The sequence below is a fragment of the Dermacentor variabilis genome, chromosome 6 (genome assembly GCF_050947875.1).
Source record: "Dermacentor variabilis isolate Ectoservices chromosome 6, ASM5094787v1, whole genome shotgun sequence".
In the NCBI taxonomy this organism is placed as follows: Eukaryota; Metazoa; Arthropoda; class Arachnida; order Ixodida; family Ixodidae; genus Dermacentor; species Dermacentor variabilis.
In genome coordinates, this window is record NC_134573.1 from 111,199,245 (window position 1) to 111,217,359 (window position 18,115).

General features: G+C 47.5%; 2 protein-coding genes and 1 pseudogene across 3 annotated transcripts in view; 1 reads left to right on the top strand and 2 right to left on the bottom strand.

Moving 5' to 3' along the window:
* Positions 1 to 2,611: 2,611 nt before the first annotated feature.
* On the bottom strand, positions 2,612 to 10,070 carry LOC142584318 (sulfotransferase ssu-1-like). 2 transcript variants are annotated; one of them, XM_075694469.1, is made up of 3 exons: positions 9,866 to 10,070; positions 6,266 to 6,685; positions 2,612 to 3,158 (listed from the first exon to the last, which is right to left on the bottom strand). In XM_075694469.1, exons 2-3 carry the CDS (start codon positions 6,658 to 6,660, stop codon positions 2,714 to 2,716), a joined length of 840 nt encoding a protein of 279 aa, XP_075550584.1. In that variant the 5' UTR covers positions 6,661 to 6,685; positions 9,866 to 10,070; the 3' UTR covers positions 2,612 to 2,713. The 2 variants fall into 2 exon arrangements, with proteins under 2 accessions (XP_075550584.1, XP_075550583.1); XM_075694468.1 differs by having other exon boundaries at positions 9,831 to 10,070.
* On the top strand, positions 5,112 to 5,273 carry LOC142586496 (U2 spliceosomal RNA; annotated as a pseudogene).
* Positions 10,071 to 16,139: 6,069 nt separating the features above from the next.
* LOC142586256 (uncharacterized) overlaps positions 16,140 to 18,115 on the bottom strand; it is a 65,440-nt gene continuing 63,464 nt past the window's right edge. Inside the window, exon 6 of the mRNA XM_075697505.1 lies at positions 16,140 to 17,446. Coding sequence (XP_075553620.1) covers positions 17,002 to 17,446 — 445 coding nt within the window. The 3' untranslated portion in view covers positions 16,140 to 17,001. The remainder of the gene's footprint in view (positions 17,447 to 18,115) is intronic.

The window sequence follows — 18,115 nt, forward strand, 5'->3', positions numbered from 1 at the left end:
TAAGCATATACGACTCCATTGCACACGCACAGCTACACTTCTGGCTTCTGATAACGCTCCTCTGTTCGCGAAATCTAGCAACGTGGATTCGAAGACCATAAACTTCTAACAATAATTCTTCTTGATATTCTGTTTATACTTGTCAGTGTGTACATATTTTCCTAATCTTTGGGATTAATTCTTTAGTTAGCAGTCACCCACGTCATGATTGTTCTAAGGCCTTTCCTTCTTATTAATTGTGCTGCCTTCCGCTCTACATACTTATCTTTTAACATATCAGCATTAGGTTAATCAAACGTTTGAAAAATGAACGATCTTCAAGCAGTGCACAATGCTAGTAGAGGCTTACGTTTCACTGTCCACAAAAGCAGCCGCATGCGCAAACGACGCGTCTTTTAGTGCTCAGAATTTCACCAATTCTAAAAAAAAAGAACATAATGTGAAGACGGGACCTAGAGGGCAAGAAGCAAACATAACAAAGCGCTGTTGCGTTTCGTTGTTTCTTATACTTGCCCTCGGTGGGTCGTTTTCATAGCGATTTTTTTTTCTTTTCCCAGAATAAGCCGCGTACCGGCCATTCAGACCAAGTGAATTCAGTCCTGAATTTGACTGCATTATTTAGAACGACTTCTCGCGACTTCATCAGGTCAGTGTATGCAACTCTAGTGCTTATGGATTTCAGTTACGTACCGTACTTTCATGCGCGTGTAGTGGCCCCTCTCTCATTACAGCACTGTACTAAGACACTGTACCGTCAGGCCTCCAATGCACTATTCTCGGCTGATAATAACATACAGGTATAACTTCAGGTTCATTAAGGTTCAGGTTCGATAACATTAATGCCGCTCCATTTACGATGTTCTTTCGTGCGAGATGTGTGCAACAAGTTCGATAATTTGTCAGAATGTATGCTGGTTTGATGGCGGCTTCACGGTTTATGGGTCACCAAATAAATTGTGGGTGGAGGTTGCGGCATTTGCCAGTTTTTCCGCATTTTGAATATAGGGCCTGTTTCATGCACTGGCTCAAGCCAGGGAACGTGGCCTTGCATTTCGGTTACAGTGGAAAGTAACATTGTTTTCTTCTATTAAAATCGACAGCATTCAAAAGTTTTACAACACATCCTGTGCGTGGCTGCGGAGGATATATGTAAAAATAATGTAAGACTGTACATGTCGAAGAACGACCAACGTGATCTGTGATTATTTCTACAACGAAACTGTTATTGCTGGTAGAATAACTATTCGTGTCCGTGGAAAAAGCATTCACAGAAGGCGTGAAATAAGAAAAGTGTCCTCAATGATTGCAGAACTTCATGTGAGTTCCGGGTGAAACATTTGCAGGAATGTGGGATACAATATATGTATATTAGTACGTAAATATGCAACAATAAAACCCAGAGGGATGATTGAAATTCTACCGAAAATCGGGGTGATTACATTGCAGATAATCGACCCAGGAACTCAATGGCCGGCAAATGAATCATTCTCATGCACATGTTGCACTGCTCCTTCCCGGCGGCGAAGTTCCAACGCCACAAGCTAGGGCATTGCTTGTCTAATTAAATGATTTAATGAACGAAAAAAAAAGAATTTTCGGCTTAAAAGAGTGGATGTCACATGTCCAAGTTGTTGGCATCCCCGACAAGCCACCGATTGCCGATAGGAGAGGTGCATCAGTAGCCGCCGCCACATGACGATGCTTCATCGATTGCAGTAGCAGACTGGCCACGTGACGTTCTGCGCATCTCGGAGCAAGCGTGGCCAATATTTCACAAGTCAATCACACGAAGGACCATAGATCGACACGGGCCATCGCATCAAGCTTACGTGCGTGAGGCTTGTCTTCGGCTGGTGCCAAAGTTAACCAGGGGCAGGGGGAGGGGAGGGTTTACTAGTGCCCACCTAGTGGACATGTTCGTTTCTTCTGCAACTGAAGTTCTGATAGGCTGGGCTAAGCTACGCGTAACAAGGAGACAGGCGCCCCCAACCAATCAGCACTTTGATCAGCAGACAAAATGGACATGTTCACTAGGTAGACACTTACAGAATAGCTTCCCTTCCCCAGCCTGCGGTCGATGACGATAGCAGGTAGCACGGCAAGTTCGTTATCTGTTGAGTTTGTTATGTTGCACAATCCGTGTCTCTTTGTAAAGTTCATTTATGGAATGGCGTTTTGATCTCGCCTAAGTCTACTATTGCTGCTTCTTTCTGGGGGGAGGAGGGGGTTTACTGCAAATCCCCACCCAGTGGACATGTCTATTTCGTCTGCAACTGAAGTTCCAATTGGCTGGGCTGGATTACGCGTCAGAAGGAGCTAGGCGCTCCCAGCCAACCAGCACTTCAGCAGCAGCAGCCCAAATGGATAGGTGCACTATGTGGACACTTACAGAATGCGTCCCCCTCCCTCCTTCTCTCTCTCCTGGAGTGAATCACCCTGCCTTTCCGTGTCTCTCTTCCGTGAGGAGGCTACCGGGTACCATGCCGCGTATTAGTCAAGCTGCTTTCAAGTGAACTAACCCAAATGCGCATTAAGAATTATGAAATCACAGCTGTAGTTTATTTCATAAGCTTGTTATACCTGTAAAGGCGACGCGAAGGCATAGCTCGAGGGGAAACCATTGCCGCAGTGGGTGACCGCAGCAGGATTAGCTGTGTCCGAGCAGTCGCTTGTGACTTCGCAAGATACTTGGGACGTCGGGTATAAAAACTGTTCAGGTTTTAGGTTCATCGAGAAACCAGCCGCCACCTTCCCACAGCTGCGGGATGTCCGTACCTTCCATCTCGCGTAGGAACCTCTCCTCCAGTCTTCGTGACTGCTCCGGCGAGAAGTAGTTCCGCCAGTCTCCCACGGTGCCTTTCCTGACGAACTGCAGCGCGAACTCTTTCTTCATGCTGCTGACGCTCGAGTTCTCCAGAACGGTCCTCATCTTGTCCTCGTCCCGCGCCAGTTCATCAGCGATGCCGGCGTCTACGAAGCGCGTTATCTTCAGCACCGATCCGCTGACGTCCGCGTGCATGCCTTCGTAGGTGAGGAAGAGTACGTTGGGCTCGTTCCGCTTGGAGTACCACGAGCGCAGGCTTTCGTAGTAGCTGCCGAAGTCGGTGCGTCCGTCCAGGAAGATCTCGAAGTATTCGTCAAAGGTGCCGCCTTGGAACCTGCAGGTGAGATGACAAGCAGGCAATATAACTAAGACGTGTATGTACGTGTATACGTGTATAATACGTGCTAAAAACTGCTAGTCCGACGGCTGAAGATACAGGACCTGTCTCCCACTCGTATGTTTCTGCCGGGGTCGACTTTGCTCGAATTTACATAGTTAACAAGTCTCACTGACGTAGTGCTGGGTTTTGGAGAAGTTTCTATTGTAAAAAAATCGGGTCCCTGCAGTGCATCGAGGACGCAACCGGAGTGTGGTGCGTGAAATGTCTTGTGCATTCTGCAGAGGGTGTATGGACACTACGGGGTGCAGAAATGACGTAACTGTCATTTGTGTACCTAAGCTATATTTATTCCAGCATTAGAAAGCTTACACGCCTAACTAGTGTCAGAGCTAGTGCGGGTCTTACGGTCTAATTTTGCAATTGTGCTCGTTTCCTATTCGTATGTGGGCCCGTTTGTTTTGCAGAGGGTGTTTGGACACTAGGATAAAGGAATGACCTCCCTTAAGGTGGCGCCCGAGATTGCCCTGCGCCTCATAGCGCAGAATTGACAGGGACACAGTGAAGGAGGACACACGAGCGCTCACTCACAACTATTTTATTTTCGGAAAGATACAGAACATATAAAGCCCAGCTATCAGCGCTGAGCGTGTGCAACAAGAGTGGTCAGTAAAACAGAAACAGATTAAAAACAGATTAAGAAGGTTCAACCAGTATTTAAATCTATGTGATTGTGATCCGATATTTTTTAACACTGACATTTTGTTTTCAGATAAATATAAACTAACACGTGAAATCACAGAAGCCTTTCATATCAAAAAGTGCGCTGGAAGATGCATAAGCCAACCATCGGTTGTAATCACTGAAAATGAATTCGCTTCTTTAAATACTGGTTGAACCTTCTTAATCTGTTTTTAATCTGTTTCTGTTTTACTGACCACTCTTGTAGCACATGCTCAGCGCTGATAGCTGGGGTATATCTGTTCTGTATCTTTCCGCAAATAAAATAGTTGTGAGTAAGCGCTCGTGTGTCCCCCTTCACTGTGTCCCTGTCAATTGTGCGCGCAAAAATATTTTACTACGAATTCGTACCAACTCGCCCAACTATCAGTTCTGCTGCCCTGCGCCTCTCTAGCCCACCCTACTCGTAGCTGGTTTGGCCTCTCACGTTTGCGCTCCCTATATATGGAGAAGGACACCTTCCGTCGTGTTCAAAAGGGTTGGGCATCTCTCTGTCTTGCCACCCGAGTCTCTTCACGTCATTTCTGGGTCCTACGTGTTGAACGCAAGAGGGCAATAACCGAGCAAGTGTGAAATTTATTCAAAAAATTCAGTGCCATTCCACTGTGCGAAAGTGGATGGCCAGCGTAGCTGTGAATATATGGGCCCCTTAATGGCGAACTGTCAATTGCCGGGCGTCAAACGCCGTGTGCATATGAATGAAAAGTGATGCGCGACCAGTCGCTCCTCTACGGTGTTGAGCCTCTTAAGATGATGAGGCATCGGTGATTATACATACATACCCATGTATTGTTACACAATGCGGCACGACACCTTTTGCTAATGAGTTCCGGCACGTAGAACAGACACGCACCACACCGCACTCAGAAGGCGCACCCTTCTTCACCGTAGCCAATGCGATCGTGCCTTTGTCGATGTCCCGCAGTGCAGTAATGGTTGCAAGGTCACTTGAAAACCATAAGCGGTCACACACAACGCAGGCCACACAAAATTGGTTCCCTACAAACTCTCTCTGAAACCTGGCCGTTGCTCCGGTGAAACGTTCCAAGTTTTGCGTGATCGGGGCCACGTGGACGGTTTGCATTTCTTTTCACCTCGCGGTCCTGGCGGGCAGCACGCTTACGGGACCGCCACCACGCGAGAGTGGAAGGAATGGAGATACGCAAGCGCTTGGAACGCCGACAAAGAGAGGGTGGTGCGAACGTAGACATGGTCGACGTGGGTCAAAGCGTAGTATCTGTTCTTATCAGTTTAATATCTGATAATGGTTGTATTTGCATTTTTGCAAGTTGGCGGAGTGCTTAAAACCTGCTTCACCTCCACCGCGGGTCGGCCCATTATTGCACTATCTTCGGGATCGGCCCACGCATAGGAAGAAACTCTCCGTCTACGCGGCTCGATAGACACACGCAATTTTTCCCCACAACCTAGCCATATACAGCTTCGCTGTAAAATTTGCACATTTGTAGGCGTTATAACTGCTGTTGAGCACAGGTTCGAGTTAGATGGATTAAATGGCTCAGTGAGTTCTCTCAAACGCGACTTCTCTCGCTTGGATCGACAAACTTACTGCTGAGCTACGCCTGTCTGAACGCCGAGGTAAAGGGGTAAACTACAATTGCATCATCTATAGCGCGACAAGATCGCCATTAGCGTACGCGATACATGCATGATCGAGTAAGGGATCCTTTCCTCTATAGACAACGATACAGAAGTAAGGCGCGTGGGTAGTCGTTTGCAAATACTACTATAACATGTTTTAATTACAGGCGGTTTTGGCAAGCGACCCTCTCTGACTGATTTTACAGAAGTAAAAAAGCGCTCGAACCTCTCTCCGTAAACAAGTGGTAATGCGCGCCAGCAGAACTGTATTTTTTTGAAGTAGGTATTCATAGGAGACCTGTGTGATCTAATCGTTTGGCCGTGGAATCTCATTACCAAACGGAGTGTAGTGTACTAACAATGCGAAGTACTGGCCTAAGAGTTAAACTAAACGTTCGGAATTTTTTGTGTAGCAGCGTTTGAGAAGCTGTTGTCATTGTCCAGATGTAGATTCGGAACTAAACGCAGCTTTAGGGCTTGCACTTCAATACGATTTTGCGAAATGAAGGCGTACGACAAAGCTGTGTTAGTACTGCACTATAAAAACAAAGTTGTCCTGTACTTCCTAGTTTTCTGAAGGCGGGTATTATTGTGCGTAGCTGCAGCTTATGTAACAGCAGTTCCTAAGATAATCAGTGCACTATTTGGATTATCTCGTAGCGTGTTAGTGAAGTGGTAGAGCGGCCACACAAAACTGCCAGCCTGAGCGTTGTATTTACTAAAGGCTCCTTTTTCTCTATTTCGTAAAGCCACATACTCACTTGTACGCTGGTATGGTTTTGGTGTGATGGTAGAAGGACACACAACAGTCTTTCGGGTTTCTAATCACGTAGATGTACTTCGCCTCCTCTGAAAAAGGCACCAGCTGGAACGGCAGGTGCGTGAAGATGATCCGAGGCCTGGCGCACTTCTCGATAGCATCGAGCCCGAGTTTCTCCAGGAAGCTGGATCCCGGTGTCACGCCCCTGCAGACTTGGTAGGCGGCCTTCAGGATGCCCAAGACCCAGTGTGTGCCACACTTCGGGAAGGTGTCAAGGACCACGTCTCCCGACTCGGGCCGGTACCGAAGACCACTGCGATACACTTCTTCGGAGAAGGAACCTGGTAACCTGTGGCCGTCTACGACCATGCAGTAAGGCCTGTCTCGTTCGATCATTGTGCTTGTATCCCGGACTTGCGTCCTGAAATGCGTGAGCGGGAAAAAAAAGAAGGAACAAAAGTGCGAAGCGAAAACTCGCTGGCTTCCTCATCATTGTTACGGTGTATTGCGGGAAAACAAGACATTAGTAAGAATTTCGAAAGGCGTTTCGCAACGCAGCCTCCGTCGAATGCTGCTTCACTGATGCGAGCACACAACCATATATGCCTGCAAGCGCTCACGAATGCTTTCAGCTGTGACATTCTGTGAAAAGCTCGAGAGCCCGTATATACATTTCCACGGAGCATTGTGCAGCGCTTAGTGCAATTTTTTTTCCAAGTCGTCTAGTCGTCGTTTTCTATGGGAATAATTTTCTAGATGAGGTCGCAGTCACAGCGCGTATGTCTGTTTTATATGTGGTGCCAATTTTCGGTGTCTCAATTAAAGCTGAAAAGGGTGAGGAATATTAGTATTCAAACTATGCAGCCGTGAAGCCCAAGGGTCATAACATTTTATGAGGGTTACTTTGGCCATAATTGCTTTCCCTTCGGAGCATGTCAAGAGAATTAAACGAAATGGTGACCTACAAGCTGCCTAAAAATGCACATTTCTCAAGTCTTAAGCACACAAGAATATCAACCGCCACGAGCGCCACATATTGCCACCCTCATACAGTCATGTAAATCAGCATCAGTACCAACGGCGAGCTGACCGGTTTTCATGTATCTGCTTGCGTCGGCGAACGACTGCTAGGCCGTACGAGAAGCGATGCAACTTATTGTGCAGTGAGTTTGGTCCCGTACGTGAAGTCAAACAAAGAAGCTTAATTGACTCTGTTGCATTCAGGACAAATACCTCTCGCAAAGATCTCCACGTGCTCCCGTCATGCGTCAACCGAAAGCGCTTGGCACACGTAAGTTTCACAATCTCCATTGCTCTGTCTACTTTTGTATGGCCTATCATGATGGGCTTGATGTCCTGAATCGTTGCAACGTGTTTTCCGTCCTTTCTAGTGAGCGTATTGTTTTTTTTCTCGAGGGATGCGTGGCCAGGTGTGTCAACAGAAGCACCATCACAGCCCAGAGGCAGCAGCCGTGGTGACGTGCAATGTGGCCTGAGAACTTTCGGTAAATACAATGCACACACGAAACAAAGCGAAGCGCGCATCGGGTCACACAGCACGAAGTCCGGGGCCATGAGGCCCCATGTTGTGAAAGCATTTGTAAGAAAGTAAACTGCTGCACCATCATTTGTCAAGTGAGAGGGTGCATGCTGAACGCTACTTGTGAATTCTTGCGGAATGCGCTGGGACACCTCGCGCTTTTCTTGCGAACTCAGATATTATATGCGAAACATTTCTTGGCAAACATTTGCCACTTTGATAGTATCTATCTGGCCGCCTACGTCTTGGTGCTCTCATGGTCGTTTCGTTAACTTGGTGTGCGCCAAAACTGGCATAGTATGACAAGAGTGTATGACGAGCATAAATGTTAGGTCATGACATGAATATCCTAACTTGCGTGTCATCTAGGTCATGAAACAGCCGCCTACGTCTTGGTACTCTCATGGTCGTTTCGTTATCTTCTTGTTTACGTAGCTTCTCGACGTGCTAGTGCACCAAAATGGCGGTCACGATGATGTAAATGCAAACCATCTATACTCGTGACGTTGCTTAGGGACGTTGACGTCACCAGTCACTGCAATGGTGCCTGGGGCGTGTAGCCGAGTAGACATAGAAATAGTCCCACTGACGCGACTCGGCCCTATTCGAATCGCGGGCTGCCATGTTCTCCGTCAGCGGGGTCACCGGCCGTCGGGCTCATGACGTCAGTGTAGAGTGCGCACCCATTGGTGGAGGCTCTTGTTCATTCGCCTTTGAGGGGCAAATGCCGCTGCCTTCTAAATTTGTATACCCGACTATAGATAGAACTCTGGCGCGGCGATCGTACAGCTGCCATTGGAAACGGTCGCAGGGATTTGTCTAAACTTCAAGCTTCTGGCGCCAGACATTCTTGTGACGCTATATTTTACGCTTTACGTTCTTACCTAATTTCCAAGCAATGATAATTTTCTTTACAAGGGTGGCAGTTCGGGCTATTCTTCTACAAGGCGAGGCAATGGGCCCGAGGCACATGCATACTCATTTCGAATAGTTGCGCTCGTAACGCACTATTTTGTTGAAATGATCGATACTTCAAAGTCGCAAATCCCGAGCTTTGAAGCGAAGGACGACATTTAGGCAAACCCATGCACTATGCCCATCATTACAAAGTTGGCTTTACCGCAATGCTTATAGCTCCAGTAGACACTAGCGCCATAGTTCCCTCTTGTACTTTTTAATGCGAAGCATTCTTTGCCAACTTCAGGGATTTTAAATCTATCTATCTATCTATCTATCTATCTATCTATCTATCTATCTATCTATCTATCTATCTATCTATCTATCTATCTATCTATCTATCTATCTATCTATCTATCTATCTATCTATCTATCTATCTATCTATCTATCTATCTATCTATCTATCTATCTATCTATCTCCTCCCCCTCCTCCTTCGCCTCCTCCTACGCCGTGGGGCAACTTCCGGTGCCCACCAGCTTGAGCGGCTGGGTATGGGGCTCGTGTTCGCAATGCCGGCGTCGTCGCGCCATCGTTGTCATTCTCCGTCATCCGACTCTCGCCTCTGAGTCTCGGCATGTCGGCTGCGGAGCAACCCGTGGTGGTTTCCTCCGCTCGAACGACGATTCAAAAGCAAGTTTCCCACCCCATGCATGCCAAGCGGCTTCTGACGCTCACACAGAAGCTCTTGTAAGACCGCAGCTTCGTCGAGAAGTGCGTCAACTTGGACACTGCACTCCTCAGAGGTTTGCTTGAACAGCTCGAGGATGGCGTACTACTGTGGTTCTACTCGGCACCACAGAGGAATGGCTACGGTGTTCGCAATTATTGAGGAGCTAGGGAAGCCGTTCTTTCTGACGCCCAGCATGTCCGGGCACCACAATGAGCGCCTGCTCAAAGCCATCGAGGGAGACAGAGAGGCGGACGATGCGCGCCACCGCAGGCAGGGCAACTTCGATTCCCAAAGTACGCGGAATCTACAGACATTTTTAAGGGAACTCTACAGCACGAACACTGTGCATGAGACGCGTGACAGCTACAGCATTCTAGAAGGCAGAAAGCCCACTCACCACAGCAACGCACGCTTTCACCGCTGTATACGCACCAATGCGTCGCTTTTTCTTCGTCGCTTCCGTCTCGCCGCTGCTTCCCAGCCGCCCCTCGCTGTCGGGTGCGTCGGCCTACGTTTAGTGTGCGTGCTACGTTGACAGCTCTTTTTTCTGGGAGAGAGCTGACCAACCCCCGCCGATGCCGGGGTGTCCTACATTCGAAACAAGCGCCGTCGCCGCCGCGTCAAGGACCTGCCGCGTGCACTGTCTCCAATTGATAGCGCGTGTCGGGACCGTTCGGTGGCCCCGTGCTGCGTATCTGTCGACGCTTTTGCGACGGCAGCCTGCTCGAGTTCTCATGTCTGGCGAAAGCGTAGCCTTTCTTTTTTGTCCACGCGAACCTCGCTGTCGCCGACCGAGGCTGTTACCTTGCTTCCGTCTACGCTTTTACGAGCGAGAAAAATGTCTGTGTGTAAAAGACTCGTTTCCAGTACTCGCTCAGATAACGCGGAGCTGCGCCATCGGTTACCTTCGGCATCGACCGATAAATGCGCGCGGAGTACTCAACTTCATTCCGATGAATTGGACACTTTTATTTTCAAGCGTTGTTTAAAGTGCTTTCAGCGAGAGGTCTCTCCTGCCTTCTCCCGTCTGGACTGGCAGGTCGACAAAATGCTTCGCAAAGCTTGATCAGCTCGAGCAGGCCAAGTGACTGTCTGTCGTCACTCCGTTTCAAAGGGGGTGTCACTAGAACTGAACGGCATCATCAAGAACACATTTTACATTATGTTATTGGTTGACACGTACAACTATGTTGTCGGCTTTGGCGCAACGCATCATAATTACCGTCCACACGTTCCAGTTGGAAGTCAGCGCGCTTGTCCGTGTCTGTTCTTCGGTTTTGTTCTCGTTAAAGAAGTCTCGCAGAACCAACTAGCGCTCCATCTATGACGTTACTAAGCCCACACGTAGGTTTCGAACTAATAACCACGGAATTACTAGCAAAGCATTAGGAACAGTTTTGCGTGACATCAAGCTCACACGTTAGACGGACTGCTGGAAAGGCCACAGTCGCTCGCGCACAGTTCTGAAATTGGAATGCCGGTTTCATATTTTTTCCTCTCCACTTATTGATTTCGTGTTTCAGGTACTTCGATCTAATTTCCAGCAGTACCGGCCGGTGCTGTCTTTTTGCCCGTTTTAGTCCTGCGGGTCTCTCTACAGGGTGCCAATTTCGACACGGCAGCATATTAACCTCGAAGGCCACGCAGAAAGATATTACGACGCCTTGGCTACTGTGCTATCGTTCCATAACCATAGGCTAACTAGCGCACTTTCCCTGTAACTGCAAGCAGTGACTTGTGTCATGAAAACGCCTGCAGCAGCGCAGCGAAGAATTTTTGTGTCCTTTCGTTCTTGAATAGTTTTACTGACTCTGGTAGCAACACAAGATGAGCGATCCTTTTCGACCTTGAGAGTGGATATCGAAGATCGTAAAGCTGGTTGAATTATTTTAAGCAGCCTAGCGGCCAGCATTAAACTGCAAAGCGCTTGTACCCGAAAAGCGACATGGTTGCGGGCATATCGTCTTCGCACGATTTTGGCAAACGCCCGACAATTTCGTGACAGCGCAAAATTTTTGTTTGATTAACTGCTGACAAGAAAAACGAATGTAGGTCGATTTTTAGTTTGAACACCCCTAAAATAAGAGAATAACTTGCTGTGCGGCTGCCGGTTGACAGTTGTTAAAGGGACACTACATGAAAAAAATGGTTTTCCTGTATCAGAAAACTACTCTACCACAATACCAAAAAACGCCACTCTTACCGCGAGAAGACACTTGGTAAGCCATGGAGGAAAAACGAAAAGCAGAAACGATGGGTGGCGACACCGCATTGTATTCCTGCACCATCTCAAAGTGACGTCATGGATTTTGACAGTGTTCCTTTAACTGAAAAACTTGTATTCTAATGTCAACTTTCAAAAAGCAGTATAGTAAAAGAAGAAAATAATTGAGAGAAAAGCGAAGTTCGCTGCTTAAAAACCGCTGCGTTGTGAAACCAAACTTGCCATATTGCCTTTTTTTTTAAATTTGTAATCGCCTGTAAGAGAAGTCCCGGCACAATCCTGTCAAAAGATTGGTTGCAAGCACTGTGAGACACTCCTGTTTCGAGTGGACAGGAACTAGCCGCGAGAATTCGTTTCAACACTCTATACTACACAAAGGTGAATCGCCACAAAAACACGTTCCGTTTTTGCAACAGAGATGCGAGAAAGCTACATTTTCGTTAACAGCAGGGAATTCTAGGACTCCCTGGAACTCCGCCAAAAGTCTGAAGAGTAGTATCAGAGTGCTTTAATACCATTTTTCTTTAATATTGAAGGATTCTGGCAACATCAATGAGCTTGCGACAGTTTTCATGTCTCGTATCGCGTCCTATCTCAAGTGAGACAAGCATCTCGTTTTGCCACATGGACCACACCGCAAGAGAGCTTATACGGAAACTTTATTTATCGACAGAGAAGGACGTTTGCTCATCAGCAAACCTTTGGTGGGTGTGGTTCCCAGGGCGTTGCAGTTTGTGGGGTCTCACACGTGATCTTGGGACAAAGGAACGACAACACAGTAGCGCAAACAATCAAAATGGCATAACACCTTTCATACACTAATGCCTGCTAGCTGAATTACTACTCATCGAACATGCCAATGGGCGTGCCACAAATCGAGGAAGTCCGACTCACCGCGACCGGACAGCGAGCGAATATGTTCACCCTCATGCTGGACACCAACGCGTAATCGTTCACGCGTACGCTAAAGCGAACGGTGTCGCGTTCTAACGATCTAATGGAATCTAGTCGATTCTAACGATCGCATTTGTCCATTCTGGTGTCCTGCTCTTAAGCTTTTCGCAGGACGGTCCCGCGAACGGTGGGTGAGCGCTCGAAACGTCCGCGCCGCGCGCCAGCCCCAACCCAAAAGGAACTCCATTTTGCACACGAGTAACCCCGCTAGCGCTAGGAGCTAGGGAGCCTAGGTGCAAGCGCTTGCATGTAGGCGCCCTGCTAGAAGCTAGTGTTCCTGTATATGCTCCCTAGGAGCGCAACACTCGCGCCATCTCTCATGCTAATCTGCAACCACCCCGTCCGGCGCCGGTGCTTCGCTACGCGGAGAAGCCGGATTACAGGAGACACAAATGCCATGCGGGCAAAGCATCAGGGGACACGTGGGAGTCGAGCGTCCCCACAAGTTTGTTAGAGGGACAGGTTCCCATTTAGATGATCTTGTATAAAAATAACAGTGTGAAGAGAACGCTGAAAACACCATTGTTATGCTCCGTGTACTAGATTTCCATTGATATTCTTGAATACTGCATAAGTTTGCACACAGCTTTGAGTGTGCTCCCCACCGGATGCTACAACACTCGCCGGCGACACCGAAGTTTATTGAAACTTCAGTAATCATTGCGGGCCGTAGCATTTCACCCCATAATCGTTATTGATCTCTCAAATTTACCGGTTGTGTCACGAAATGCGTTCGAAATTCCTCAAAAACAGGGAAGATTAGATAAATAAATGATTTCCTTTCAATTGCTTTTACGACTGAGTCATACATTTGAACATGACCCGATGTAGTAATTATCCAAGCAATTTTGCGAAATACAGTAAATAAATATTTAGCCAAAAGACACATGAAATTGATCCCAATGGAAGTCTTCAAGCGCGCCATCCGATGAGCTCGCTGTCGCGCTTCCAGAAATAGGAGAAGGCGACGCTGTTAATTTTTGCAGCGTAATAAATTCAGGCCTACTTCACACAGAAAAGCGAAACTGAACAGCCGAAGAGCGCAAGTGCGACGCCCATAGTAGACGGACATGAGTGACATGATTAATCGTGCCTCACAGGTGAGGAGCAAGCAGTCACGTCAGTCATGGGCGTCTGCTACGGGCGCAGACGGAAAGTGGGGAGGGGGCGGGGTTGTAGTGGGTGTGTGCTCAATGTGCCCACCTTTGGCTACACCCCTTGCACAGAGGGACAGCTTCTGTAGCCGTGAAATGCGTGGGCACAAGCCAATCAGCTGCCGACGTGGCTAGAAAGCAATAGGTACCATCATTGAAGGACTTTGGTACTGTGTACCTGTTAGTCACCTTCTTCAGGTTGTGAGCAACTTTGCGCACCTATAGGACAACTATTGGCATTTTATCCACTAGCGGATTGGCTAACTGCTTTCCATTAAACTTTCTGACGGAAGGTTTTACCTACTGCAACCATGACAGGCCAAATTACTTGGCCGAACGTAGCAGTGTGGCCTGAAGGTTCAAACTTTCCTGCGTCATGTAACAGGACTTTACTAATGGCGCCTCAAGACACATGGATACATTAGCCCTCTAGACAAGTATAGTGTGGGCCGAGTCAAACGGCAAAAAGGGGCATTAACGTGGACAGTACACAGCAGATGTGCCACTCAGAATATGTGAGGCTGAGGTCTAAAGAGCGACCCGGGATTACTAGGAAACTCTTACGTAAAATAAAGTCCGTTGCCTCGTTGTCCAAACAGCGCTAAAATTTCTTCCACCGTGTTCGTGGTAGTGACATAAGGGTTAGCTTCCAAAATCACTAGAAAGTCGTCAACTTATCCAAACGCCCTAAGCAGCTTTGCGTCGTCAAAAGCCTGAGCCATTCCTAGGTCAATGGCAGATAGACACGTGTTACATAATACTGGTGCGACACATGAACCAATGCAGATGCCTTTACATAAATGCAAATTTTGGCATTCTAAGAAAGAAATGTTTTGCAAATATAAAATTCCAGTAAGGTCATAAAATTAGAGACTAAAGTACCTGCAGCCCTTTCAAAAGCGAGAAAATCACTTCTTCAATACGGGTCCTAATAGTGGTAAACAGTTGCGTATGCAGCACAGAATGAAACAATTTTTCGACATCCACTGAAAAGGACGAACCGCCACTATTTTCAAAAACTGTGTGACATCAGTCGAGTTCTGAACAGCGAACGGGTCGTCCGACTCAAACAGGTAAAGATGTCTTAACGGAGAGGTGTGCTTAGAGTCACTGATGGCTTTGGGTAGCATGGCAAATTCAACTTCCTTACGCAGCGAGATCGCTTTGGTCTTTATCTTGTTGACGTGTTTCTTAAAATAAGCATCTATTTTGACAATTCAGTCGATTGGTGTAGCGTTTTTGTTAAGGGTGCGCAAATGTGTTTGTGTACGCTGGTACGTTTATTAAACGTACCTGTCCTCAGTTGCGAGGGATGTCCTTTCCTATGCGATCGAAGCTTGCTTGCTCCGTTTCGCGTTATTTTTACCGCGAGAAGTTTGAGCCAACTAGCCCAGCAACAAGTTGTAGTACTTGCAATTCTACCACCAACCAACAGCGGCTCGTATTGAGAGCATGATGGAAGCGTGGTCGAGAGGCTTGGCATCTCCGATTCCTGCAGTGTGCGCGATCCGCGTAATTTTCTTCTCTTAAACAACTCGCAGGCAGGTAACACTTAGAGTGCAGCTGCACGACAACCGCATCCATATATGGAGTGTGACAGTGGGGACAAAGAGGTGACATTGATAGTGAAGAACCCTTGCCATTCATTGTCTCTTCTAAAGCACGAAACTGCTTTGCTGTGGAGCATATCCGCAGAGAGGCTTTTCGGCTTTGGTAGAGACATCTTCAAAACGCATCGGCGCCGGCTGTCTAACGCAATGAAGAGCAGCTCTTTCCGAGGGTAAACAAATTTTGCTTTGTTAATTCAGCCTTTTGCTTTCTTTGACAAAAGAAAACACTTCAATGATGCAGAACCTTGTTTGGTTTATGCAATGTTCTGTAATTTGAAAGTTATTGGATACTTTTCTAATTACATTCTACTCTATTTCAGCGACCCAGCATTTGCAGCGCCCCTGGTTGGGGTGTTGCTTGAAGTGCGTATGATAAACAAGCTTCATTTTCCATTCAACAGAGTGGAGGTCACATCACATGTCAAAGTGGTCGCGATCACCAACAAGCCGCCGCTTACGTATCGTAATGGCGGGTTGGCGGCCGCCACGACACGGCGATGCGTTATCGAATGTAGATGTATATTCTTGGGAAATACTGGCAAGTTTCATCAATTCAGCGAGCGTGGTCAAGGCTTCGCAAGTCTTCTCCCTCTTCTTCCCTCTTTATTCAAAACGATTTACACTGGAAATTGTCTTGAGTGGCATGGCAAAAAACGTGCAATGCCTCAAGAAGCCATGTCACTCTTACAGTTTATAACGTACCGTGAAGCAGATATTTGCAAAACATGAAAAAGGTGTTGAAAGAGAAATATATATATATAATAATTCTTATGTGTAAACACAAACAGGCAAATGCATGGTATATCTTGCAGCAAACAAGCAATATCGAAATTACAGACAGTAGAAAAACAACTTGCACTTTACATAAATACAAAACGCGAAGATAAACTTGAGCCAATATTATGAAAACAGAAGACAGTTGACTAAAGCTCTCAATTGGACACAACTTATTTGCACTACGCTCCGGCAAGAAAACATCCTTTCATATATTTTTTTATATTGGTGCATGATAATTCCTTAATCTAATGTGCCTAAAATTATAGGATGGTTATTTAATAAATTTGACGCCTGTGAAATGCCCCGGTGAAAACCTCCGGTCGCCATAAGTCAACATCAAGAAGGAGCATGGGAGGCATTGCTACGGCCATCGCAGCAAGCGCACGTGCGTGAGACGTGTGGTCGGCCGAGGCCAAGGCCAACCATGCAGCCAGCAGTCGGTCACGATAGCTGGAGGCCCGGCGAAGTTTGTTACCTAGTGCTGGACTTCGTTTGTTACGCTGCGCGACCCGTGTTAGTTCGTTAAGTTCATTTATTAAATTGTGCTTAGTTTACGCCTACGACTCCCGCTGTTGCCTTTCCTGGAGTTAACTTTCCTCCTGTCTCTTTCTCTCTTCCTGGAATCAAAGTGAAGTAGTTCAATGCGCATTAAGAAGGATGAAATCATAGCGGTAGTTTGTTTATTTCATAGGCTTGTTATACCTGTGAAGCCGACGTGAGGGCAGAGCGCAAGGAATCTCGAGGGGTGCGTTAAGGCAAACCATTCTCGCGATGGGTGACCGCAGCAGGATTACGTGTGTCCGACCAGTGGCCGCGCGAGATACTTGTGACGGCGGGTACAGAGAGTGTTCAGGTCTTAGTTTCATCGAGAAGCCAGCCGGCACCTTCCCACAGCTGCGGGATGTCAGTACCTTCCATCTCGCGTAGGAACCTTTCCTCCAGTCTTCGTGATTGCTCCGGCGAGAAGTAGTTCCGCCAGTCTCCCACGGTGCCTTTCCTGACAAATGGCAGCGCGAACTCTTTCTTCATGCTGCTGACGCTCGAGTTCTCCAAAACGGTCCTCATCTTGTCCTCGTCCCGCGCCAGTTCGTCGGCGATGCCGGCGTCTACGAAGCGCGTTATCTTCAGCACCGATCCGCGTACGTCCGCGTGCATGCCTTCGTAGGTGAGGAAGAGTACGTTGGGCTCGTTCCGCTTGGAGTACCACGAGCGCAGGCTCTCGTAGTAGTTGCCGAAGTCGGTGCGCCCGTCTAGGAAGATCTCGAAGTATTCGTCAAAGGTGCCGTCTTGGAACCTGCAGGCGAGATGATAAGCGGGTAATATGATTCAGACATGTATATATGTGTACACCTGTATAATACGTGCTCAAAACTGCTAGTCCGACGGCTGAAGATAGAGGACCTGTCTCCCACTCCTATCCTTCTGCCGAGGTCCACTGCGCTCGAATTTATCTTACATGTCTCAATGTGTTGTGATGTGTTTTAGAGAGCTATCTTCCTTGAAAAAGACAGATGTAGCAGTTTCACCCGAAAGGCGGACCATTGATTGTGATAGCGAGGTATTAGGTAACGAAACGAAGTAAGATTCGGAGTTTTATCAGGCGTATAAGTTACACTGAACAGTCGCTCACTAATTAAATTAACAAACATGGTGTTACGCGATCACAGGCAATGAACATATTTCACTTGATCGCGAACATTCGCTGACTCGAAGCTGGCTTGATGAAGAGGGCAGGCAAACGGGAGCCAACGCTTCGTGCTGCTTCCCGCATCAAACCATCTCCGAAACTTGAGATTGCGCTACCTCCAACACTCCAACACATGTGCGCGGGAAGACAGCGCACATGAAGCCACCGGCCATCTCGGATCGCTTAACCATAGTACCCGCCGTAGATTAACTGCAAGATAGCGCGCGCAGGCCACGTATGCGCTCTGTGCGCTCTGCCGCGCGGACTCCCAGCGCA